This window comes from Pelecanus crispus, chromosome 4 (genome assembly GCF_030463565.1).
Source record: "Pelecanus crispus isolate bPelCri1 chromosome 4, bPelCri1.pri, whole genome shotgun sequence".
Taxonomy (NCBI): domain Eukaryota; kingdom Metazoa; phylum Chordata; class Aves; order Pelecaniformes; family Pelecanidae; genus Pelecanus; species Pelecanus crispus.
Window position 1 is genome coordinate 45,542,000 of NC_134646.1, and position 26,381 is coordinate 45,568,380.

Here is a 26,381-nt window from a genome sequence, read left to right on the forward strand (position 1 = left end):
AGCTTTATGATTTTTCATTGTATTGCCATTTATCTAATCTTCCATTATATGTTAACACTGAATTGCTTCCTTAATCAATGCTTTCTCCAAGTGTTATCATATCCTTTTGGCAGAAGGACTTACACTGTCTTCCTCTTTCAGGTCCCCTGCAATGGCTGGTGGATTGTTTGCCATTGAACGCGATTTCTTCTTTGAACTGGGTCTCTATGATCCAGGTCTTCAAATCTGGGGTGGTGAAAATTTTGAAATTTCTTACAAGGTAACACCAAAAACTGAAAACTAATTCAATTTAGTGTATTTTTTTCTATAAATACTTCTGTTTGGAGGTCAGACAGACCTACCTCTGATTGGCACCACATCTGTCTCATGAAGCCCAGTAGGTTTTGTGGCGAGGAGATGTTGTGGCAGATGTACGCCCTCAGTGTTTCCTCGGCTTTGAGGCAGAATGTTCAGAGAGGTGGCCTAGTGCTGAGACCCAAATGCTGAGTAATCTAGATTTTGTTAACGGTTTCGGATCACGCACAACCCTAAATATCTAATCTGAAACCAGACTGGCAAATTTTATGGGGAGGAGAAACTGAGTGCTCTCATGGTGAGTATAGAAAAGTGTTGTTTCTAATGAAAGTGATTATAGAGAACAAGTAGCGCTCAGTTTATGCATAGATGCCTGTAAAGTATGTAATGATGCAACAAAAAGTAATCTGCCCTGGTTTCCTCTTCCCTACCATTTTTATGGGTGAAAAATGATCTCATATACTTTTCAAAATTTCAAGAACTTCTTTACAAGAGAAGTCTTCATAATTGAAACACTAACTGCATAATTCATAATCACTGCAGAAGATTTTATTTTCACTCCTAGGCATATGCATACTCTTCAGTTAGCAGGAAACGCAAGATGATAATCATTAGCTTCTTGTAGCTTCAGCATTCATAATGACACAAGTGGCAGACAGCAGGAATCTGTCCCAATTAACAAACAAAAGTGGAGACATCTAATACCCTCAGCAGCGATCTGTGAAATCGTAGCTGAATTTTACTAAAAGTACATTCAGAGCTCCCCTAGCTATTCTTGCTCTTCATGATTTTGAGGAAAGCTCTGAGTGCACTTGCTCAGCTGTAAATCCATATGCAAAAGGTAGTTACTGAGGATGTTGCACATACAGGGTCTTTATCTTTCTAATTCTCCGTCTTGCTTAGAGCTAAATCATGATTGAAATTACATACAGTAGTTTTGTAATTGAAGTGCTGATTATGTAGACACCTTCAAATTGGTTTCATGTAGATCACAACCAGTCTTCAGAAGAACTAAGTAACGTTTATCAGTCTTGCATGCTGACTTCTAGATAGCAAATATAATGGCCTTGCATATCTGAGGGGGTTTTTTGATGAAACTTAAGAAAATTAATATGATGATGCAATGAAGGAAGTAAACTCTTCTGCCCATCTTTCCTAATGCTGTTGATTCATATTTTTAATCTGGAGTTTGGACTAATTTGGAACATCCCCAAAGTTAGCTTGAATTTGGATTTGATGCTACATTTCAAACTTGTCAAAACTATGAGCAACTAAATTCAGATTTAGGTATATTTTCTTTTCCCCATAAATGAATTATCCAAGGACATGTGGGAGGGAGGGAATTTCAGAATGGTAATGTGTTTCACCTATTTTTTATTTTCAGCTACTATAGCTAAAGAAAAATCTGTTTGTACTTAAAACAATGGGTTACCAAAGACATCCGTGTGTCCTACTAGTTTTTATCAAGAAAAATTTAAATGAGATGGGCATCTAGCCAAAGCCCATCTTAGTGATGGTATGTGAATTCCTTTAATAAAATCAAAATATTATTAATTCTGTCATAATAAAAATTACCCAGCTCCAGATTTTGTGCACTCATTCATTACTGTTGTTTTAAAATAGCAATGGAATGTGATGGCAAACTTTTAAAAAAGCTTTTTTAAGAAGTAATTTAGTTGAGTAGGTTCGTGGCTGAGTTGAAGATGTAGTCAACACAGCCTGCAACACAGCCTTTCATTTCAGAGATGTATTATGTTTATGCTTACATCTGAAGCAAAAATATTTAAATATATCACACGGTATAGTAAAAAACCCAGTTGACATTTATACCATGATTTATTATCTATTTGTCTGTCTTAACTTCTTGTACATATAAATTAATATCTCCACCTTTGCTTTAACTTGTAGATCTGGCAGTGTGGGGGAAAACTGTTGTTTGTTCCCTGTTCTCGTGTTGGACACATCTATCGTCTCCAGGGTTGGCAAGGAAATCCACCCCCTGTGTACGTTGGGTCTTCTCCTACGTTAAAGGTACTCTTTTGCTGCAAACTTGAGGTGTTTTGTTATTTTTAGTTAACAACAGTTTTGGGTAAATCTATTTAAATCATCAGTAGCCATTTAGAGAGCACTTCATCCAAAGCTATTTAGTGTCTAGAGCCAAGATGGTCATCCACATGGGAGGGAAATCTTTGTGCCAATCCCACTGTTATTAAGAGTAGAGATTCCTAGAACCCATAATTCCAGTCCCAGAGCCATCTTCCTACATGTTACCTGTGACGATGACAACTGGTAGGGTTACAGAGAATGGCTTCAGCCAAGCTAGCAGTTGGTTCTGTTGAAAAGGGAATGTCCCAGCCTTGCTTAATGGTAGAAAACTAACCTGGTACCCACAAAAAAAAAAAAAAAAAAAAAAAAAAAATTCCTCTATTAGTAATATGAATTGATTAACATTTTGATCAAACAAGCACTAGGACCAGTATGACAGAGGGTAGGGGGAAATGGACATAGGTGGGAGTAGAGACAGAGCAATGGGAGACAGGATGGCAAATGACAGCTCCATTGCTCAGTGCAGGCAAGATGTTTGTTTGCCTTGTCTGAAATTATAAAAACCATTTCACTCTTCTGAAATGCTGATCAAAAATATTTGCTGCATATTTAAGCACCTTACATGAGTCTTCTTGTCTGCTTACTGAATAAAACAAACCACTGCTGAGTGTTCTTAAATATTAAGTTGCTTCTCTGTACAAGGCAAGATGCAGGAATAACTTTCTCCCTCTTTGGGCACCCTCCTATCCCCATAGTAAATGTAGGGTTTTATAGCTTTGTTCAATTATACTGGGGGTGGATTAAAGTAAAACTCATAATAATTTGTTCCTTTAGTCAGATCTATTAAGACTGTCTTAACACCAGGTCATTAATGCTAGAAGAATTGTACAAAGTGAGGTGTGCATCTAGAACATGTACAGGTAATACAGAGATAAGAGCCATCAAGGAGACTGAGAAGAAAGATGTGAGGGAGAGGCTTGTTCACCAGGCAAGCTATCCATTTTTTCCCCTTTTTCTCCTTGGTGTGTCATAGCTGACCCCTTTAAGACTTAATTTTTTCACCGTTAGTGGACTAATGCATATCATTCTCTGTATTAAAACTGTAGAAGGTGAATACAAACTCTGAATTGCAGTTCTGGTGCACAGCAAATGATTGCAACATTTTATTGCACCCATAACTGAAGAGTCTTTATTTTCAAATAAACGTTTTCTAAACTTAGAAAAAGACTTCGTACTGTCGTTAAGCAAACCAGTTTATTTTGCTGGCTTCAGTCCTAAACTGTCATTTGAAAATAATATGCATGTGTCTTGTATAATCTGCTGAAGGTGACAAATTATTAGTGCTATATAATAATTTAATGCTGTCACTTTTTAAGAGGAGAAATCCTTAAATTTCTGGAATTAACATGCAGTTACGTCTGACCTGTTGTGTGTGCTTTGACGTAGCAGCAATGTCCTTGTTCTTCACAGAACTATGTCAGAGTTGTAGAAGTGTGGTGGGACGAATACAAAGATTATTTTTATGCCAGTCGGCCGGAGACAAAAGCGCTACCCTATGGAGATATATCTGAGCTGAAAAAATTCCGTGAAGATCACAACTGCAAAAGTTTTAAGTGGTTTATGGAAGAAATAGCATATGATATAACTTTATATTATCCATTACCACCTAAAAATGTGGAGTGGGGAGAGGTAAGTACAGCACATAACCTGTATTTATTTTAGGAGCTTTTTTTTTTTTTAAATTAGGAATTCAAAAGGAAGCAATTATTACTTGACATCAATCTGAGAACAGGCTCTTTGATTACTGTTGTACTAAGGTATATGATACTAGCCAGAGAGCTATAGAGATAGGAGAAAGATATAGAGACTTTAAGAGGTGCAATTTTTTTAATTAGCTCCATAGTTCCTTGAAGGATTATCTCTAGCCCTGTCTTCAGTTATGTCTAACGCTCTTTTTTCCATAATTGCAATTTAGTTTTTCTTTAAAAGAAAAAAATACAAATCCTGTGTGCATAGGAGTATTGGCAAAGATTAATAGGTGAAAATCTTTTTCTGCAAAGGCCTAGGGAATAGATCATGAAATCCAGGTGGAGTACATTCTGCCTACATTGCTTGCCTGTGATGTACTCATACAGTTACAGCCTCAGTAGATCCCTTATCTGCATGTAATAGTTTGATATGATTCTGTAACAGTCATCTCCAGCATTAATGTGTAAGAGTAAGATTGTGCTAAATTAAGGATATAGTTACAAATTTGGCATTTTCCCGTGGCCGACACAGCATGTTGCTGGGCAGGTGGAGGACACTTCGCTCAACTCTGCCTGTTTCATTCCAGCTTTTAGCCCACACCTCAAGGAGCTCTTACTGCAGGTCTCCTGCCTGCTTTCAAATGAGTTGGGGTTTTTTGTGGTTGGGTTTTTTTTTTTTTTCCTTTTTCAGCTGTTTCCAGCCTTGCTTTGCCTCTCCTATCAGTTTTTCTTTTGTAGATCATGGAGGCAAAATCAGAAAATTGTCTCACTAGGAGGGGAGGAGTCCTGTGTCCCACCAAACTTAACAGCCTTCTTTCCCAAGATATGATAGACCCATTTCTGTAACTTCAAAAGAGCATTAGAAAGTACAGATGTATGCTGTTTCCTATGGCCAAGAGTGTGTCATCTCTAACTTCTCTGAGGAATTAGTAATACAGAGCATGTGAATGGTGGAAGGGGATACAAATAGTCTTGTATCTGAGGCACCAGGTGGACAACGCCACCTTTATTTCTTGCCAAAAAGCTAGCACAAAGCATCAGTTACTACATTAGCCTTAGACCTCCTTTTGAATCCACATAAAGGCTTAGGAAGGCATGTTATGTATTACTGTTCACTGAGGTGAAATTATCTGAAGAGAATATAATAGTAATGGCCACCTTGCGGGAAATCATCCCTGATGAAAGTGAATGGCTCTGGCGAAGTAACAGGAAAGTCGGAAGTTCAGAGACTTCTCTGAAGTTTTCTTCAACTCTTCTTCACTGGCTGCCAGTTATCCTACATCTGAGAATCTTTTTCCCCCACCGACTTGTAACACCACACTAATTGCATTTCCAAACTGTCAGGAATGAAAGTGTGGGGTTCATCTTCCCTAACGCTCTCTGGAAGTCAGGTCTAAGCTTAGTCCTCCAGACTTTCTTCTACAGTCACAAAGAAGAAAGAGGCTCTGGCAAAGAAAATAGGTCTGGAAAGAATGTTATTTGTGTCATAAAGTCTTTGTAAAGCTGTTCGCTGGCCCTTCCGAGAAGGGAGTGGGATAATCAGCAGTTCAGGCATGCTTTCTGACAGGACTTTTGTTCTTTATTCCTATGCCTGTGCCTGCCCCTCATGAATTTTATCTCCTTTTTTGCCATGTAATTGCTGCTGCAGAACGTACTTCTGAGCATCCAGGTCAGTGGGCTGTGCCTGGCTGCATTTAATAATGGCTGTGCGTAACTTCCGTGCATCACATTTCTCTCATCCACAAGATGAGAGCAACTTAGCTGAGCTCCTGCTTTATTTATGATGACCTGGGAGACTGAACATGCTTTGATAGGAGATTAAATAAATTTAAAATACTTGGAAGTCCTACCTTTCGGTGTCATTAATTTGGAACTGAGCTTTGCAACTCTCGCTTTCTCAATTTACTGTAGTTCACGTAAGAGCCCGCAAATTGGCATAGGCAGCTCGAAGCTCCATCTTGCAGAATGGTGAACATCAGTATTTAAATTTTATATGCAGGTTTGTGTCATATCTCTCTGGCAGATATCTGTTTCTGGTTTGAAATATAAGTGGGAATTTTCTGAACTCCTTCATGCTTATTTTTTCCTTGAGACTAATTTAGAGTGCAAAACCTCTTTTCCAGATTAGAGGCTTTGAAACCGCTTACTGCATCGATAGCATGGGGCACACCAACGGTGGCTTTGTTGAGCTTGGGCCGTGCCACAGAATGGGAGGAAATCAGGTAAGGAGCTTGGAGGCAAGTCTGAAGGAGAATTGCTTGGGGTGGATGATAACAGGCCAGTTTCCTGTTAAGCCTGTACATAAAGTGACTTAGGTGTCAGCTACAAAAATGGGAGTTAGGGATTTTCCATAAGCATAGCGACATTGCTAAAATACGGAAATCTGATAATGTCATTTCAAACACAAACAGTACAAAATTGAAGGCAAATTCATGATGTCTTCTTCAGTGAAGCAGGTACATGAGGAAGCAAGAACTGTGTTTTGAAGCAACCGTATCACTGCATTAGAACAAATGCAGCTCTTAGCATTGCTGCTGATTCATCATTTATCTTCATTTAATAATTAATCCTTCAGGAAACAATCCCCTCCTCACTCAATTATTTCACAAAGTTGTTTTGCTCTAATGGAAGTATAAAACACTTTTGTGCAGTAACTCATCTTCCACCACAGGAGACAAGAAATTGAATACAAATTTGTCTCCGCTTCATTTACAAATTAATTGGCAGAACATAATTACTAATAGGTGGTTGCAATCCAAGCTGCTATCATGTTTGACCTGTATCTTCACAAACCTACCCACGCTACCACACAAACATGCTGTTCTGTATTTACAGCTCCTTTTTCAGTTGGAAAACTTTTCAGCATTTAAAGTCCTTATTTATGCTGATGTAGAATTGAACCAGGCAAGTTTTGTCACAGCAGGCATGAAATTGTATGCAGAATGATGCTTTTAAAAATCATATTTGGGTTAGCTCTTAGTAGCCCATGAAAATGTCTCTTTTATTTTGATATTTAATGAAAAAGTTCCCTAAACTACTTTTTCTGTATATGTTACCCCCAAAAACCCTGTAACAATTATTTCATAAGAAGCAGCTAGGATAATCTTTTTGTATCTGGATGCATTAGTTTGATTTCTTGGGTAAAATGCCAAAGTTTTACTGCCTTGACATGAAATTCCTGTCCAGGACCAAGGACTGCTACCAGGTCTTTAGAAAGATAGTGGATTGTTTGGCCATCAAATACTGCAAAGGTTTTTAATCAAACACTTTCAGAAGGCTCCCAAATAGGGATCCCTTTATTTTTATCATTTTTGTCTTGCTAGGTAAGTTTCGTAGCCTTCTGAATCCTGCACGAAAGTTATCCATGAAATCGAGTGTCATGATAGTAAAAGTGCATTACATCATGTAAAATAAAGACCCCTCCTGAAAGACAGGTGTAATAACACCAGAGAATATTTTGAATGATGCAATTTTGTTTCATATTTTCAGTGTTTCTAAAATACTCGTTGTTTTGAGTCAACTGTTAAAAAGGTGGTTTCTTTTTTTTTTTCCCCTATTAGCTTTTCCGAATCAATGAAGCTAATCAACTCATGCAGTATGATCAGTGCTTGGCTAAAGGACAGGATGGATCCAAAATTGTGATTACACACTGTAACCAGAATGAATACAAGGAATGGCAATACTTCAAGGTATGCAACAGATATATAGCAGAAAAGAAATTATAATTTGCATCCTGGTTTTTTTGTACTTTTAAAAATTATTTTATGTATATCTGAAAATAAAGATCTACAACAAGGTTAACTGGACCAAGTAGAGTAAATTGTTAATTGCACATTCTCGGAAATCCATGCTTGCCAGGAAAACTTCCTCTAGGGAAAGATGCTTTTGCTAGTGGTTCTAGTTGCTGTATTCTGTAGCAAAATCTTTAAGGACAATCTCATGAGATTACATGTGCTGCCACAGATGCGTTAGGAGTTAGCACTTGTCTCAGAGGAAGCAAAGAGGATGTCCACTACCAGTGACAGAGTTTCTAAAAGCTTTTTATGCCATCACCCTCTCTGCTTGTATCCTTTCTATCACGGAAGTTTCTTTATCTAATGGATGCTGTGAGAAGATTACTTAAATGCTGAGGTGCATTTAGCAGCTAGGGTCAATATTAGATCTAATTTTGGGAGGTCTAAATTGAAGTGTTACTCTGTTTAAAGAGAGAAGATCTTTTTAAGCCTACATAGGAGTAGGTAAACATAGCATTACTCTTTGCCTTTTTGTGTTGTCTTTGCCTTCTTCCGTATTTCTTTTCCTGTTCATTAGCCGTTCTCTAATAACATGCTCTGTTGTGAATTCTGGGTGCGGTGCCATTATAATGCTATTGCAAAATCTATGAATTTTTAATAAAGACTTGGAATGTTGGCTGATATACATGTGAGGGCTGCTACAGTCTATTTAGTCACTATATCTGTAAGTCCTCTATTAATTCTACTTTCGAAAGTGTTATTTTAAGAAATGTCTAAGGTTATGTTTCTGTTTGTCTCTTAAAAAATGAGAATGAATAGTCTAAGTTATCCTTGGATATAGCCACACATAACTTGGTTCTGTGTCTAAGAAACTATTCTGTGTCAATTTTTCATCAGTCTGTCTAGTGTATTGCATATTTATTAATTCATTAGCTGGTTATCTGGACTGTGTCTGAAAGATATAGGCACTGTTGAGTGCCATGAAATCTGTTTTGTTATCCTTTAAGTCACCCCACTTTTTCTGATATGCGTAGAGCTAGGAAATACCAGGCACCATAAGGCCATTTCCACCCAGCTTTCTTGTGCCATAGAGACAGACAAAATTCTTTAAACCTGAAATTTAAAAATAATAAGCAGTGTTCCAGTGCCTGCTAACTTCTGCTTTAATAATGGAATAATATATAGGACTTGTTAACTCTCCAGCCATTCTAGTGTGTCCCAGCATGTTACTTGGCTCTTCTCTAAGCATTTCTTTTATGCAAGAAGATCCATTTCCTCCACAGTGGTACCAAGTTGTGTAATTGTTTGCTTATTACCGCAAGTTATAAGGAAGCCTAGTAGGCATGGTCTGGGCTGTAGAACAAAACACTGACTGGCTTCCAGAAGAAAAAAAAAAAGGGGGGGTGAGAGCAAAAGGACCACCAAGGGTGTGTAACCGAGCAGATACTAGATATTTGGCACACACTGCTGTGCAGTACGGAGGGTATGACTGTTTCTTCTAATGAGGAGGTGGTAAGGAATGAAACGCTAAAAAATGTTGTAGCCTTGTGTAAATGAAAGCTGCCAGGAGATTTTAGCTGGTCGGTTGGTTGGTTGTTTCTGGAATGAACGTTTGTGTGCCAGTTTGGCGAGCCTAACATCTGTGCCGCTTGAGCGCTGAGCAGTAGCAGGGCTTCAGTGCCCATAAGCAAACATCCAGAACAGGACTGGTGGTGGTCATTGCTTTTCTTCAGGCATCTGTTTACCTCTCCAAGTAGAGGACCCTCATGTCTGGCCACACGGCAGGAGAAGGTATCAAACTGAACCAACATTTGGACATGCATACGCATGTGGGAGTGACGTGGTGATGGAGAGTGTCCCCATGCCGGTGGGAGCGTGTCTTCCCGTGGGCGCTGGGCTCACGGGGCAGGGCTGCAGAGCCCCAGCCTGGCTGCAGTGCCGCGGGTTTGCTTCTGTTCCATTGCTCTCCATGAGGAAATGGGCTTAAGCTGCACCAGGGGAGGTTTAGGTTGGAAATTAGGAAAAATTTATTTGCGGAAAGGGTGGTCAAGAATTGGAACAGGCTGCCCAGAGAGGTGGTGGAGTCCCCATCCCTGGAAGTGTTCAAAAAACGGGTAGATGTGGCACTTTGGGACATGGTTTAGTCTAGTCTACCCTTGATTGACTTAGAGTAGACTTGGTAGTGTAGGTTAATGGTTGGACTGGATGATCTAAAGGTCTTTCCCAACCTAAACGATTCTATGATTCTATGCTAGATGCAACTGCTCGGCGAGTCAGGGCTGCTCTGGCAGGCGGGGTCGGCAGGAGGGAAGCCACGGGCCGCTTTGCGAATGTGTGCGTCTCGGGCACGGCGGCACTGGCAGCGTGGAAGGAGCCAGACGTGTGAGTGTCAGCCTGAATGTGCCAGGCACAGTAGGTCTGCAGTTACTTAGGCAGCCTCCTGTTGCTCCAGAGGCCAGATGCGCTCTCATACCTTTTTCTCTTCCTTCTACCAGTCAAACAGGAAGCAAAGTTACTGCTTTTTTGTTCCCAGTGTGGTTAACACTGGTGATGGGCAGTTGCTTTATGTGAGGGTTAGCCAAAGGAGGATCTGCCCAGTGAAGTCGGTTCTCATCTGCTCAGTGAGTTAGCTGTCCTCAAGAGTTAATCTTTGGTTTTGGTTACAGGATGGATGAAAAGGCTGGAAGCATTTTAGACACAGTTTTGCTTATTGTCTTAGCAGTTTGCTGCCTAAGAGAAATGCAGGGCATTTCAAGTGGACCTACGCATATCAAACATTTCATAACATGAAAGCTGTTAAAATCTAGGTTTAACAAGTAGTAAAATGAGTATAGAGCTGATCTGTTCTGGGACCCTGAAGCCTGCTTTTGTAAATAGCTATCTTACAGTTGTGAAGAAAATATTAGGGGGGAAAAAAAAAAAAAAAAACCAACACATGTTCCTGATGATTTTGTTTTCCAGAATCTGCACAGATTTGCTCACATTCCATCAGGGAAGTGCTTGGATCGCTCCGAAGTCCTCCATCAAGTTTTCGTTTCAGAGTGTGACTCCGGTAAAGCAACGCAAAAATGGGAAATGAACAACATCCTTAGTGTGTAGACAGACAAAACCTACCTACTGACACATTAATTTGTACAGGACTGAAAATAGCCTGAACACTGCTGCAATTATTAACTTTGTACAGCTGCGAGCCTCCTGGCTTGGATGAAGGACATAGACGAACTGTGACTATTACAATAACATTATCATCTGCAGTTAATGTTTACAAAACTGCTTTACCTTAAACTCTGTAGATGTTTACATCTTTTTGTTTTAAGATGTTGGTAAATTAATGTGCTGATAGCTATGTTTCATAGGAACATAGTTAAAAGCGTTGTCGTCTTCTTTGGGATTACACTCAGGGGTCTGAAGGCAGTTTTTTTACACACACTTGAAAAGGTTGGAGTAACCAGATTTTCATAGAACTTGGTGATTATCAACCTGTTGTATATTTTTATTTAATTTTACATCTTACTAAGCACTGCCACAGGTTATTAGCCAGGGTGGCCTTCTCTCACAGTCATGCTGCTTTTTTGGAAGGTGAATTTCAACATATTTAGTGCCTCTTTCATTTCTCTCTTTCACAAGAAAAGCATTTGTTGGAAATTATACAGTGGATTTTTTTGAGCTGTCACCAGGGGTAGGGACCAACCGTACCACCCCGTGTAATTATTGTGTTACTGAAGACAAATTTCTGTTGCCAGTTTGGCTGCTCTACTTCAACTGGATGCTGTGTATGGTGCAAGGAAGAGTTTAGTGTCAAGTTTAGCACTAATGTGGTACATTTTGATGGAAGTAAGCACCCTTGTGATTCCAGTTAAGAATTTATAAGCACTAACTTGCTTGTTTAAACTATGCCTTACATAAAAATAATTTTAAAAGAAAGAAATAAAATAAAGCTGCACAATTATGTAAAACTTAGAAAGAATCCAATGCTTCATGTATATTGTTATTTTAAATGGAAATCACTTAGAGGTGGAATAAGACTTCTAATTAGGAAAACACATCCAGCTCCTTAACACATCTACGTAATTCTTTACAACGACATCTGTCAACTAGTTTGGATGCCAGATTTACATTTGAAAAGAGAAATAGAAATCCTGAAATCTCATTTATTCATACTAATTTTCTTACTTTTGTCATTGGAAACTTCTCCTAAGGGATTACAAACACAAAATACAACCACTTGGTGCTATAGTGTACAGAATAGAACACGAAGAAGTTGTTTCTAAAAATGTTCTGGAAAGGAGTTTATGCAAACTCCCCTAGGAGTATAAATATTTACTCTGAATGAACAGAGAGGTGGAGGAGAAATTACTTATCCTCACTTCCTTATTCCAGATTTTGTGACTGTTAAATGTTGACATCAGTGTACTGATTTCGTAACAGTTATGCCCATAACATGTCACTATTAAATAGGACTAAGTACTTCTCTGAAATCTAGAATGGCATTGCATGCAGCTTCCATTGATGTTAACAAGGGTTATGTTTCATATTTGGTGACAGAGTTTGATCTTCATAGGGCTGTCTGCACTGATCTGTTAGTTTGGGATCTTTCCTAGTTTCTTTAAACTTCTCATCTGTCCTTTCACAGCTATGAAAAATAGAAAATAAAGGAGGGAGAAACTGGAAAAAAAGGAAAATAAGGGTGTGTGCCGGTACTCGTTCCTTGTGTGTATGAAAACTGACTCCATTTTTGTGTGTTGGGTAGATTAATTTAATCATATGACTATGCATAAGAGAAAGAATGGTGGCACACAAATTGTGCGGGTGTGCGTTTTAAATGGGTATTTTGTGCAATTCATTGAAAGCTGATGCTGTATGTGAATATGAATCTGTATGTGAGACTGAAACCTTGCAAAACATGAGATCATAAGAAGCTGTTGCTGTAATGACTTTTCCTACTATAGCAGGCTTGGAAAAAAAATAATTCCCATATTCTTGCTTTGTAAGTTGATGAGAATATCACTATGCATTTCTACATATTTTATAAATTTGATTTATGCAGATTTTGATACACTGTATGTTTCTGTAGAAATTGTATAAATCTTTAAAAAATTTATTAGGGATAAATCTGGGAAACCTATGTATAATCTTACTTATGGGTTGCTTGTTTTTTAGGTGAAGTAAATAAAATATTTGAACTCTTGGGTTTACTATACTTTTACAGAGTAAAAATTGATTATTACCTTTATAGAAACCCCATATCTCTAAATCTAGACAACTTCAGTGTTACAAACTTGCAAATATTGAAAGTGTTTATTTTATTTTTTATCTAGGTACCTTTTGTCATATCTGTGGGAACTCATTTTTTTTTCTAGTGAAGTGAAAAATTAAATTCGCACTGAGAGTTGCCACGTGGACACATTTGGATTTTTCTATCACCTGCCCCGATCTAAATAGGTAGATTTAATATGCTTATAGAAAATGAGCTTGAGAATGATTTCTAAAGTAGAACCAAAGGTCAGGACTAGTTGGTAGTGTTTTGACTCTATAGCTTATCTTAGTCTGTGTATGTTTCCACCAACAAACATGTTTCAATCAAACTTTTTTTTTTCCTGAGAAGGTTTCTTAGCAAAAGAGTATGCAATTAAATCAGGACATGGAATTCACAAGTTCTGGCCTAAGAGCAAACCTAAATGCTGAAACCTACAGCACTTTTTACAGATGGGATTCTTGTTTCCCAGCTATGTCTGTCAGTGCACTTTTGTGTATTCAAATTTCAAAAGGCTCCTTTGGCAAAACCCTGGAGGTACAGCAGCAGCCAGTTCATGTAGGAAATACCCTTTTATGTATGGAAACAGGGGGTGATAGGAAGGAGGGGACATCTTTCTTCATTACTGGAGATCCTAGCACCAAGAGAACCAACAGCACCCTTTGAGCAGGACCAAAGATGCTGTCCCCATTGATGGCATCCTAGAATCAATTTGTTCTCTTTCCCTAATGCCAGTCAATCTCCTCTATTACTGTCTGCTTCTTCCATACCATCTGCCTCCAAATTGCAGTCCCTAAAGACAACAGTCAAGACAACTTACTGCTCTGAAACTAGACCAAGAAGCCTGAGATCTATTACACTATGCCAGGGATGTAAAAACTTTATGCTTATCTCTGATCTATGAGACTTTTCACGTGAAAAGAAAAAACACACCAGCTGCCTATAAAAACGCAAAAGATGCTTTGCTAGATGTTGCTGTATATCAAGCACAATTTTTCCTTTAGGTTACAGATGGCCAAATTATGCAAGATTCATAGAGGCACAGGAATTTCAGAACAGCAGAAGAAATTATCTACACCATTGAACACAAACTGGGGTTTTTTTTGTAAAAGCATTTATTGTTTGTTCCCTGCTGGTGAGCTTGATCTATCAGTTCTAATAGGTGAAAAGAAACAGCTCAGGAAAAACAAATTAGCAGTGTTTCTGTTTCTAGTTGTTCTTTTCCTTGCTATAAAAGGCATGGGAATACTAGGTCTTGCTGCGTTCTGAAATCTTATCTCGCTACATTTATGAGAGCAATCCTTGAGAAGTATCAGTGGTTATCTTCCAGAGTAATATTTACTTTCTGGGAACATCAGAAGCGGTTGCCAGCATTTAGTCCTCTGGTTGTTGACTTCACTTACCCTGCAAGCCTCCTCTGAACTCCTGTAGTGTTGCAATAGGAAGTTGTGTAGCTTGGCTGGCACTGAACAGGAGGACGCTCTGTGTAGAATGAGGCTTGGTAGAAAAAGTGATAGGCTATCAAAAAATGTAGGTGACTTTGCCTCCCTTTGGACCTCCTTTCACTGTGGGGAGCCTCTGGTCATCTTCCCTCACATGCTGCTGCCACAGGTGCATGCACTGGTGTGTGCTGCCTCGCTCGTCATGCCCTCAGCTCCATTAACTAGTTTGGAGCACAGCAAAAGTGGGAAGAGATGTTTGTGTGGATTATACATCTCGGTAACCCAGTTAATGGTTAGTAACATTTGTTTTTTAAATGTTAAAAACATAGTCCATTCTTCACGCTGAGAAACAAAAGTTTAAGTATTTTTCATTACCATGTAACATGGGTCCTGATAAAAGAAAAAATAAGCTGTCTGCACAACCCTTAGGTTTTCCACCACGTTGCACTACTCTGTGGCTGTTCTGAACAACAGTGTGGATGGAGACTCTGCAGCAAGGTAGCAGCATAGCATACGGTCTGATGAATCTTAACTGACTGATGAAAAATGCATGTTCCTTCAGTTAACAGGTCCACGAAGGTGACCAGGATCAAAGTGTGTAAAGAGGACTTACAGCTGTTCAAACACCAAGATGAAAAGGTATGTTTGCATGTTAGATCCCTTCTTTTTCTCAGTCATATACTTCACTGAAAAGAAATGCCATTGCTTTAGGGACAAAAACTGTGCCCCATCCAAAGTGGAACGCAGGTAAAGCAGGGCTAAGGGCTAGGTGGATCCCGCAGGTCTCATGAATGCGATCGTTCAGTGTGAAAGCAGAACTGCCTCTGATGGGCTGCCAGTTCAAGCAACTCAGTGATGTTTCTTGTGGAAGAATAACATCTTCTGCACAAGAAAGGAGCAGAAAGGTGGGAGAAGCAGTCTAGCACTAACCCATATTAAAAACAAAACAAACTTTCATGCCCGAGATGCATGTGATGGCAACAGCAGCCCTATGGCTGAGAGTCCCAGGGGTCCTGAAAGGGGAAGGGAAAATTAATGGAGAGATGGTATTTTATTTGCCTGGGAAGGGCTGCTGGTGGCAGTGTGTGTCAGTCAAGAAGGCACCATGCCCAGACAGCTGTTAAAAGCACAGTCTTCAAATGCAGATGAGGAAGTCCTGCTTGGAATAGGCTGTCTGAATCACTTGAAGGCACTAGAGTGGAAATAGGAATCAAAATACAGCCTTTTCCCATGAAATTTGTGGAAAGATTTCCCCAGGAAAATAGCGTAGGCCAGGATCTTTGAACAAGCCCTGACATTAAATAGTGGTGGATCTCTGAGTATAAAGTCCGCTGGATCTTCTGTGTGTGGGTGCATGTCCTCTGAGTTAGGCCAGCCACAGAGCTACAGCATTAGCGCTTGCAGGTAACAGCTACGGCCAACGCCATGAAGGCTGGTGCCTGCATTTCCAAGGGCTGTTAGGTGAAAATGCACCCTCTGCAAGCTGTGCTACCACACAGCCATGGATCTCATCCCGCTGGGGAAGCACTGTGTCATCCTGAGGTATGCTCAGGAGACGCCGAGCCCTACCTGGCCATGGATGCCTTGCTAGCCTGAGCCTGCAGGATGGCTACACCCTCTTGCCAGAGTCCTCAAGGCCATCACCGTTGCCCACCAGGCAGCTACAGTTGCAATTTTCATATTTTTATTTCTGAGGCAGCAGAAACAATGAATGAAAGTAGAACTGGATGAAAATAGAGGCCTTCTGGAGGATTCTTGGGAACATCATAAGAAGGGAGCTTTGGGAAGAGCTGACCAGGAGAAAAAGCACACCAAGCTCTGGAAGTGCTTCTGGTCACACTGTTCTTCCAGTTGTACTGAGGAATGCCCTGAAGTTCTACCTGTCCTGAAGATGCCAAGGAACCTCTAAGGACAGAGCTAAGCAACCCAGCAACGGAAGGGAAAGCTGTCTGTCCTGCCATTTGGGAGTGAAGGTAAGATGGTGTGGGGTGTCGCTGAGGAAAACAATTCTGTAACCCTATAGCAGAGTGCAGTCTGGCTACTACTGATACTAAAGCTATTGGGAATAAAGTAAAGTTGAACTGGGCCATTCCCAGTTGGAGATAGGAACCACTCCTCCTGCTTTTTTTTTTTTTTTTTTTTTGCCTGTTATGGTATCTTCCGTGTGATGACTATGAGACGAATGGAGTCCACGCTCCTGAAATATCAGGACCCTTTGTCTCTGGTGGACAAAGTTGGAAAATATTTTGACTTAGGATAAGAACTGAGCTTAACATAAGAACTTAAAAAGTACATGCAAGATCAGACCAAGAGTCCAGCTAGCACTGTAGCCTGTCTCCCTCCATGGTCAGTGGTATCAACACGGTTAAGGAAGCACAGGGCAGAGCAGAAGGACAGGGCAAGGATACCTGTCTAACACTGTCCCTACTTCTGGCAATACACAACTCAAGCACTTTCTGAGCTAGAGGTGGTATTTTCTATTTAATAGTCCAGAATTTGTCCAACCAGTTTGAATCTAGGCAGACTTTGGTCATCCGTCACATCTGATGATGCAAAAAGTTTCAAGGTTTCAGAAGAGCCACACTTGCTCTGCAGTTCACTCCTCTGCTGAGACAAATCAGTGTGATATAGCAGAATTATGAAGGCTTGATAAAGGTCTTAATTCCCAAAGGAGTAGTTAGTTCTAGGTCAGTGCTGGGTCCAGCCAGCCAGGAGCTGGCTTCGGGGTGGCAGCACTGACAATAATATCATCACAGCACATTTTTCAAAGGGCCTTTAGAAGCATATGGTCTTGTCCACACAAATATAGAATCATAGAATCATTTAGGTTGGAAAAGACCTTTAAGATCATCCAGTCCAACCATTAACCTAACGCTACCAAGTCCACCACTAAGCCAATTAAGGGTAGAGGAGCAATTTTGTGTTTCGTGGCTTGGTGGCTGGATTATTTTTAATGAAAGTAAAAACTAGGAATCATTAAGATTGGAAAGGATCTCTAAGATCATCAGTCCAACCACCAACCCAACACCACCATGTCCACTAAACCATGTCCCAAAGTGCCACCTCTACCCGTTTTTTGAACGCTTCCGGGGTGGGGACTTCACCACCTCTCTGGGCAGCCTGTTCCAATGCTTGACTACCCTTTCTGTGAAGAAATTTTTCCTAATATCCAATCTAGACCTCCCCTGGTGCAGCTTGAGGCCATTTTCTCTCGACCTATTGCTAACTACTTGGGAGAAGAGACCAACCCCCACCTCACTACAACCCCCTTTCACGTAGTTGTAGAGAGCTCTGCTGGAGAACTGATTTATGGATACAAACTTTACCAATAGATGTTTGGGCCAGGAAACATTGAGAATAGCCATACAACTTACAGGTAGAGCACTGGATTTGCTGGCTAAAGGTTTTTCTGGTGGTTGACTCCATACTCAGTCCTGGAACATCAAGAGCTTCTCCAACACTGAGGCTAGGGGGGGATAGTTGATCTCAGGGTATCAGGATAGCCAGAACAACGTACAGGTTCACTCACTAATTGGTGCTGGCCTGTGAGAATTACTTAATTGCGCTGATGAAGAGAAATTTGTGTAGGCGGTCAGCTTTTTGACTGGGTAGGTCTGAATCTTGTGCACATCCAGCAGAGTTATGCATCCCTCAAGGGCTGCGTGCATTGGAGAATGCTGCAGCAAGCTCGACATCTGGGCTCCGTTACGGGATTCTTGACACTGGATTCAAAAGGAATCATGGAAAAGCAGACGGGGCTGTGATGCGGCTCATACGAGAGGCCCAGCAATTTTGGAAATGCAGGGGTTGCTGGCAAAACACTTAATGTATTTCAAGATGTGGAAAGAAATACAAGCCAAAATGAGAAAACAAACAGAAAATAAATGTATGCTAAGGATGTTAAGGCAAGTGAAGCAGGATCAGTGACAGTCACCACCACAGAAAATAATCCATCACTGAGCAGCAAGTATTAGATTATGTACCGATGTTATATACAAGATGCCTGCAATAGACAGTTATGAAAACAGTTCAATAGATCATTAGCTAATCAAAGATAAAACTCCTATTCCATTTTTTCTGATTTTCTCTCCACATGCGTTTGCAATTTCTTTTGTGTTATTTGAGTTCTAAGTATATATTGTTCTAGGTATATACTGTAGTCAGTTCCCAGGTCTGTAGCTGTTCTGATCAAGCTTTTCCTTTCGAAAACGCACAAAAAAAAAAAAAAAAAACCAAAACCCAAAAGAGGTATATTTGCAGTTCTTCAGACCATAGGTTTTGCTTGGGAAAAGTAAGAACAACTTTGTAAATAGGCTTTGTTCTAAGTTGATCTAAGAAAAAGGAAACTTTATATTCCTTTAGGAAGACAGTAAGGAAATACTAAATATTTGGTTTGTTCTTAACTCTTTACCTAATAATGCGTAACACGCTATTTGCTTTTCCAGCAAACATCTATTACATCTTCACAGAATTATCTATTAAGGCTCCAGCATCTCCTGAAATGTAGTTTATTGTCCACCCTCATTACCCATGACATAAACGTTAGGCCTGCTTTTTCCCCTTCGCATGTGTTGGGGGAGCACGTATTAACATTTAATACACTCTGTATTAATGCCGTATTTCACCTGCTGGTTTTATTATCCTGTCACTTCAGGCTGGAGGCTGGCTTTGCAGTTCTTCGCTGTTAGCTCTCATCTTTCTTGTAGCACCATTCACCACTTTTTTTCCAAGACACTTATGTGTATATTAAACAGTCTTCACTAGCCATTAACCCCATCTCCAAAAATAACCTGTGGGATTTCAGAGGTGATTTTCCTCCACTGGTGAAACTGATGACTGATTCTTATTTTGTTCCTGTATTGTTAACCAGCTATTTATTCATGCAAGGCCTTTAATGGTGACTTTTTTTTTATGAGAAGTAGACCAGAAGACACTCAAGTAGACCAGAACTACCTGATCTCCTTTACCTTCAAATTCACTGATCTCTTTGAAGCATATTTACAGGTCTGTGGAACAGGATTTCCTCTTGTGAAACCGCGAGTCCTATTTAGCCATTTGTCCAGCAACTCTCAGCTGTACTGTGGCTCCTACCAACTTGCCATATGGACATTACTGGTCTGAAGTTCCCTATATCTCCACAGAATGCTTTCTGAAAATTAGTGTCATATTTGTGACCTTCCATTCCTCTAGCACTAAGGCAGCTTTAAGTGAAGAAAAATATAAAGTACAGTTCATAGTTCATCCATTTCATCCTTGAATTTCCTTAGAACTCTTGGATGAATACCATCTGTCCTGTCATTTTGTTTCAAAACCTTTTACACTTGGATTTGAGACAGATGCTCCACCATGCCTCTCCCATTAAAAAGTTCTGTCATGAAAACTTCCTGAAGCTCCACTACAAGGCTGAAAAAAACTTTTCTTTTCCTGAAATCTTCTCTAGGCATTGCTACTATATCTTGACCATCTTTAGTCCCTAGGACTGTTTGGCAGGTCTCCTGGTTCTGAGGTGTTTGAAAGTTGTTATTAATCCGTGAGTTTTCTCGCGTTGCTCTGATGCTATTCTTTCCTGCCACGCATTGCTGTGTCTGGCCTGTTGGGGTATAGGTGTCTTCTGGTACACTGGTTTAGAAATAGCGTCAACTTTTTAAAGCCTGCTTTGCTACACTTGTTGTTCTCTCATACCCACTCTTTATTCACCTCAGTCTTTTTTTTTTTTTGGCAGTCTTTTGGTCTGCTTTACTGGGTGGTATGCCTTTTTGCTGGACCTCTAATGCAACGTGCGCAGTCTCCCTGATGCCTGCAACCATTTTGGGCATCCCTTTTAGTTTTGATATGAGACAGACCTCCCAGTTCACCTCCAGTGAAAAGTTTCCCGTGAGTAATTTCATAAGATTGTCCATATTGAACACGGATGTGAAAAACTAATTTAGCTTTTCTTCTGTGGCCTTACCTTTTCTGAACATTCCTGTTGCACTTTGATCCCTTACTAGTCCTTTCCAGTGCTAGTTCTTTCAGCGCTCACAGATGGGCATTATCTGAACCCCCCGACGTGACATACCATACTTTTTAAAGCTTAATTTGAAAGTAGTAATTTCCACATGCTCTTTTCCATTTGCCTTTAATCTATACTCAACATCCTTCTTATTGTAAGGACAAAAATATTATCTTAAAACACCTACTAATTATCTTTAGTCTTGACGTCGTTCTTAGTTGATAGATCAGCTTGATGCAGAGCTTTGCCGTGGCTTGCTGCAGCTCATGCTGACACGGCGTGCGCACAAAATGATCTGTGTAATGATGTGGGTCAGGCTAGTAGAGCGGTGCAATAGACTGTTTTTGCAATGAGGATCTCCAGCAGTCAAGATATATTTGTAAATGAGATCATAAACAAAAGTAACCCACAGGTGGCTTTTCATAGAGCATCGTTAGGACGTGGGACAACGGAGTGGCAACATTAGGCAGTTCTGCACTGATTTGTGCAGAAGTTGCATTGAAGCTGAATTAGCCAATTAATGCTAAATGGAATTGAACCCAAAAGTCATTTTACCTCACTGAGGAAAATATTAGAAGAGCTCCTTTGTTCTGAATGACCTCAAAATATGTTCTTATTCTGACAGAATATTTAAAATTCTGTAACCCGCACAGCTTTCTAGGACACCTGAAGGGTTGTATTTCATTTCAATTCAAAAGCACTTGAGCAGCAGTAAAAAACATTTCAAATAATCAAACTAGTCAGTTTACTCTGATGCTAGTGCTCCACTGCAAAAGATTATTTAAATCTAATCAGAAAGACTTCTTGAAGCATCACCGGTCTGTTCAGGGAGGGAGTCTGAGAATTGAGGGGAGGTGACAGTGGGTTTCTACAGGGAAATCTGAACAGAATATGCTGCAAATGAGACAAACATAGTCTCGGCTACACGCTATGACAGCGAATTGCCTCTAGCTGGAAGAATTTTTGAGTTAAGGATAAAGGTGCTCTAGGATTGCAGACTCTCTACAGGAGAAAATGTTCTTCAGCGCTGGATGTACTGCATGGAAAACAACTGCCTCTCACTTCCAGTTTATGCCTGTGGCTTCCCAAAATCTGAGCTTGCAAAAGGGAGCTATGGATCCTGCCTGTGCCGAGTATCTCCAGTAGGTCCAACATGTAAGACAGCAGCTAATCCTTCTGATACTCCTTTAAGTATCTCAGGGGCAGGGTAGGGAGGAAAAAAACAACTCCAGGTTTCTAAGGCCTTCAAAGGTTAGTGCCTACTTCACTAGAAAAATGTTTTAATTGCCTTTACAGTTACCTTATTTCCATACTTTCAGGAATACACAAAGTGGTTTTGTCAAGACTCGTTTCAGAAAGCGCTATGTTATCTTTAACGTACTGCAGTGGCATTTGGCATGTTTATAGAGCTGAAATATTTTTTTTTGTCTTACACATGTACAATGACTGCATGCAAATTTATTTCGGAAGTTGATAGACAATAGGGAGACACTTTAAAAACCAGAAAAAAGCTGGAAGCCTGCCCTTTATAGTGCTTAATACTTTAGACATTAAATGTTTTTTTCAGTGCTGGGCTTGCAAAGGGTATTGCCTAGTATTTATCTCAACAAATTAAACTTAAGCTATTAGTTTATCTGTGGGATCTCCAACTCCCCACTTGCAAATATTGTTAGATATCTAGATTTAGGCTTTTAAATATACTAAAGGTTAAGTGAAAAAACCTGAAAAAACCAAGGCCTAGTGTAACAGGCAATACAGTTACCACCACAAACAGGAACATAGCACATGTTCTTTACAAATGCCGCCTCTCTTTCCTGCAGCAATTTATTGGCATGTGCGGAGATAACATTCCAACATTTTTCATGCTGTTCTGCAAGCTGTGTATTTTATGAGAAGCCACTAATACTGGGGCCGGGGGGAGAGGGAAGGAGTAGGGAACATCTGGGAAGACATACCTCTAGCCCCATCTGTCTTATAGCCAACTTTCCTACCCTGATACAGACAGCGGAAAAGGCCAGTGACCCTGAGCTCAGGGAGAGAAAGTTCCTAAGATTCGCTCATTATCAGCTAATACACCAAGATAAAACTTGAAAACCTCTGCTTCATTAGTTTGGGGGGGGGATGCAAATCCAGGAACATCAGCAACTTTGGCACTTAAAACTAGAGATACTTTTTTCCCTCAGAAGGTGACAGAAGGAAATGCTTGCGTAAGAAAAACATCAATTACCACTAAGGGTAGCGTATGTGGGAGAGAGAATTGCGGTTAAAGAGGAAAGAAAAAAAGTTTCAAATCCAGTATAAACTACAGGAGTCAACACTTCAAGACTTGCCAGTTTTGCAGCAACAGCAATAGCCCAAGAACAATGCAAAGCCTGATCCTGCACAGGGCTTCAGCATTCCGGGAGTACCCAGCTTCTCAGAAACATCAAGAATACAACAGTAATCATGTACAACATTTTATTACAAAATTGTTAAAAAAGTAATACAATGCAATATACTACAAAATATAAGATCAGCTATTAAGCTACCTCCTTTGTTTTACTTAGCTATAAAGAAACACCTGGCTATCAGTCACTGAATTTCAACAAAACCATTAAATATGCAGAAACATTCCACAACTTTTTTTTTTTTTTTTTTAAACCAAACTGTAGCAGCCCTCGGCTACTACTTACATTAAAAATAGAGGTCTCCCTACAAAGAACCACGTTACCTATACACAATTCTGTACAGATTTTTATACTGAAGCTAACAATGAGCTGCACTTGAGTTCACATTCTTAGCAAAATATTGGATTTTGAGCATAAATCTTTACAGCAGGACATTCATTTATTCCTCATCCTCATCTTCTTCTTCCTCTTCTTCATCTTCCTCCTCCTCCTCCTCCTCTTCTGGTTCTGCTTTCTTCTTAGATCCTGCAGGCCTACCTGGGCCCTTTTTTCCTGCGTCACTCTTGCTCTTGGCACGATACGCTGCAATATCCTGCAAGAAAAATGCTGTTTAGTTGCTGGCAATGCAACTCTGAAGACAAATTTGTACTGCTTCAATAACTTAATGCTATACTGTGCAGATCAAATACAGTGTGTGCGCAAAAGCAGGGTTTCAACCTTGGGACTTTCATGCTTACGCCTTTTGGCAAGAGAACGCATTATCCCATTTTAAGAATTTTATGACCACAGTGCTTTGGAGTATGACTGTGTACTTTTCCAAGCAGGTGACCTGTTTTCTGGAAGTAAAGCATCTTTTTGGTAAAATCTCTAGACGCGTAAAAACCACATCCAGGTTCACTGTAAGGGTTGCAGATGCCTCCCACACCATGCAGTCTGAAGCCTGACAAAGGCTGACATAAACATTTAGAAGTATGAACCGTATATAGTTTAAGTGCAAAATGAAAGCCACACATTTACAGCAACCTCTACAGCTTTAACCATTATTTTATCACTTTCACTCTACCTTTTCATATTTCTCCTTTAGTTTTGCAGCCTTCTGTTCATATGGCTGTTTATCTTTGGCTGACTGTTCAGACCACATTTCTCCTAATTTCTTTGCTGTATCTCCAATAGACAAGCCAGGATGATCATTTTTGATTTTTGGACGGTGTTCAGAACAGAAAAGGAAGAACGCAGATCTAAAATGAGAGACAGTGATTAAAATTAAGTGTCAGACTATTGGAACTAATACCCCCCTCCCATCCCCCCCCCCCCCCCCCCCCCGTCACAGAAACACTCACGGTGGTCTTTTAGGAGCATTGGGGTCCTTTTTCTTTCCCTTCTTCTCGCCTTTAGGAGGAACATAGTTTTTCATCTCCCTGTCATAACGAGCTTTGTCTCCTTTAGCCATTTCTTCGAACTTTCCTTTTTCCTTGCTGGACATGGTCTGCAGACACACGGAGGGGAAAGGAGAAGAGTCTGGGTCAGATAAAGCGCCCGGTGACCCACTAACGGCCGAGCAGCAGCTGCTAGCAGGGATCTTTTTCCCAGCAGCCCGCAGCAGGGGCGGGGGCCGGGCTCAGCGCGGCAGGGCCGGGCCGGGCCCCGCTCACCTTCCACCGCTCCGAGCACTTCCGTGAGAACTCGGCGAAGTTGACGGACGAGTCCGGGTGCTTCTTCTTGTGCTCCTCGCGGCAGGTCTGCACGAAGTAGGCGTACGAGGACATCTTGCCCCGCGGCTTGTTGGGGTCGCCTTTGCCCATGGCGAGGTCGGCGGCGGGTCCCTGCGAGGGGTGGGAGGGGAGAGGCGGCGTGAGGGCGGGGCCGCGGAGCGCAGCGAGCCCCGGCCGGGCGGGGCCGCGCCTCGCCTCAGGCCGCTCCCGCCTCTCGCCCGCCGGCGCCTTCCCGCCCAAACACGCCCTCCGCGGCCGCCGGCCCCTCCCCGCCGCAGCCCCTCGCCCGCCCGCCCCGCAGCACGTTCCGCCGCCGCCGCCAGGCGCCTCCACCCGCCCCCCGCGGCGGCCGAGGCGGGCGGCCCGCACGGCGCCGCCGCCCGCGTCCCAGCCCTCCCCGGCGGGGCCGCCCTGCCGCCCTCCCGGCGCGGCCGGCCCCACCCGCCCGGCGGGGAATCGCCCCCTCGGGCCCGGGCGCGCCGCCCGCCCGCCCCGGCAACCCCGCGCTCCCTCCGCGCCCAGAAGCGGCGGCGGCGGCGCCCCCTCCTTCCCGCTCCCCCTTTCCCGGCGCCCTGCCGCTGCCCTGCGGCCTCCGCCGGCGGGGGGTGCGCGGGGCCTTGCCTGGCTGGGTGGAGCGGGCGGCGGCGGCGCGGGGCTCTGCTCCCTCCGCGGCTGCTGCTAAATGGTTTCCCGGCGGCGCACTTACAGCCTCTTGTTTTCCACAGCCCTACCCGCCACAGCAACTTGAGCCGCGGCTCCCGGGGGCCCGCCCCCCGCCGCAGCGGATTGGCTGCCGCGCCGGTTCAAACTGCCTGCGGTCCCGCCCCCTAGGGCCGGGGCCACCAGGGATTCGCTGGTTGCCGTGCCGACGTCAGTGGCCGAGCAGCTCCACGGCTAGGTCGAGCGCGAGGGGGTCGTTAGCGCCCATACTCGTTGGAACCGGTTGGGGTGAGGATAGTGAAGGGGGCGGAACTAAAAGCGCTGGGCGGTGATTGGGTGAGAGGGACGGTTTAAAAAACCGCGGGGGCCCCCGCCATTGGCCGCCAGGGACTGCGCGCGTTTTGATTGGGCAGAGCGGGATGCTGTAGCGTGGTTTAAAACTACAAAGGGAGCGAGGAGGGCGGTGGGGCGGGCAAAGCCAGCGGAGCTGCGGAAGGGGACGGGTGGCGGTGGGGCCCGCTGGGGCGGGCGGGGTCGGCTCTGGGTAGCGCCCGCAGCCGCGGCTCGGGACTAAGCCTGTGCCGGCGGTCTCGGGAGGCACGGCAGCGGGCGGCTGCCCCGCTTGCGGCCTGGCCGCCGGAGGCTCTGGGGCCTCCTCGGATGGGGGGAGCCGGCGCCCTCGGCGCTGCCTTCCGCCCGCCCGGGGGGGCAGCCAGGGGCAGGCCGCGGCGACGAGCGCGGCCCTCCCTCCCTCCCTCCCTCCCTCTCGGGGCGGCGGCGGCGGGCCCGCGGCTCCCCGCGCCTGGCGGGCAGCAGCTGCCAGCTGCAAAACTGGGCTTCGCCTCCGGCCGCGCCGCCCGAGCGGGGCCCGCTGCCGGGGGGGCGGTGGGGCCGGGCGGCCCTGCGGCCCTGCCCTCGCCCTGACCCGCCGCGGGGTAACGGCCGGGGCGGCGCCGCCCCCGGCTCCCGCCCCGCGGGGCCTGCGCTGCGCTGGCTTCAACGGGAGGGGAGGGCTCGGGGTGCCGCCGAGGTGCTGGGCCCGGCTTGCAGCACCCCTCGGGGGGAGAGGGGCCTGGCCTGCCGGAGGGGACGTCTGCCGCCGCCTCTCCGGC

The 26,381-nt window shown here is 42.9% G+C and overlaps 2 protein-coding genes across 3 annotated transcripts in view; one reads left to right on the forward strand and one right to left on the reverse strand.

Annotated features, from left to right (window-relative positions):
- GALNT7 (polypeptide N-acetylgalactosaminyltransferase 7) overlaps nt 1-10,921 on the forward strand; it is a 73,294-nt gene extending 62,373 nt beyond the window's left edge. For both annotated transcript variants that reach the window (XM_075709510.1, XM_075709509.1), the window contains exons 7-12: nt 142-259; nt 2,203-2,325; nt 3,811-4,029; nt 6,212-6,310; nt 7,649-7,777; nt 10,784-10,921. In XM_075709510.1, the coding sequence (XP_075565625.1) occupies nt 142-259; nt 2,203-2,325; nt 3,811-4,029; nt 6,212-6,310; nt 7,649-7,777; nt 10,784-10,921 (826 nt within the window). The remainder of the gene's footprint in view (nt 1-141; nt 260-2,202; nt 2,326-3,810; nt 4,030-6,211; nt 6,311-7,648; nt 7,778-10,783) is intronic.
- Nucleotides 10,922-23,027: 12,106 nt separating this feature from the next.
- Nucleotides 23,028-24,699, reverse strand: HMGB2 (high mobility group box 2). The gene is made up of 4 exons (XM_075709228.1): nt 24,550-24,699; nt 24,238-24,383; nt 23,961-24,135; nt 23,028-23,489 (listed from the first exon to the last, which is right to left on the reverse strand). Exons 1-4 carry the CDS (start codon nt 24,697-24,699, stop codon nt 23,337-23,339), a joined length of 624 nt encoding a protein of 207 aa, XP_075565343.1. The 3' UTR covers nt 23,028-23,336.
- Nucleotides 24,700-26,381: the final 1,682 nt, after the last annotated feature.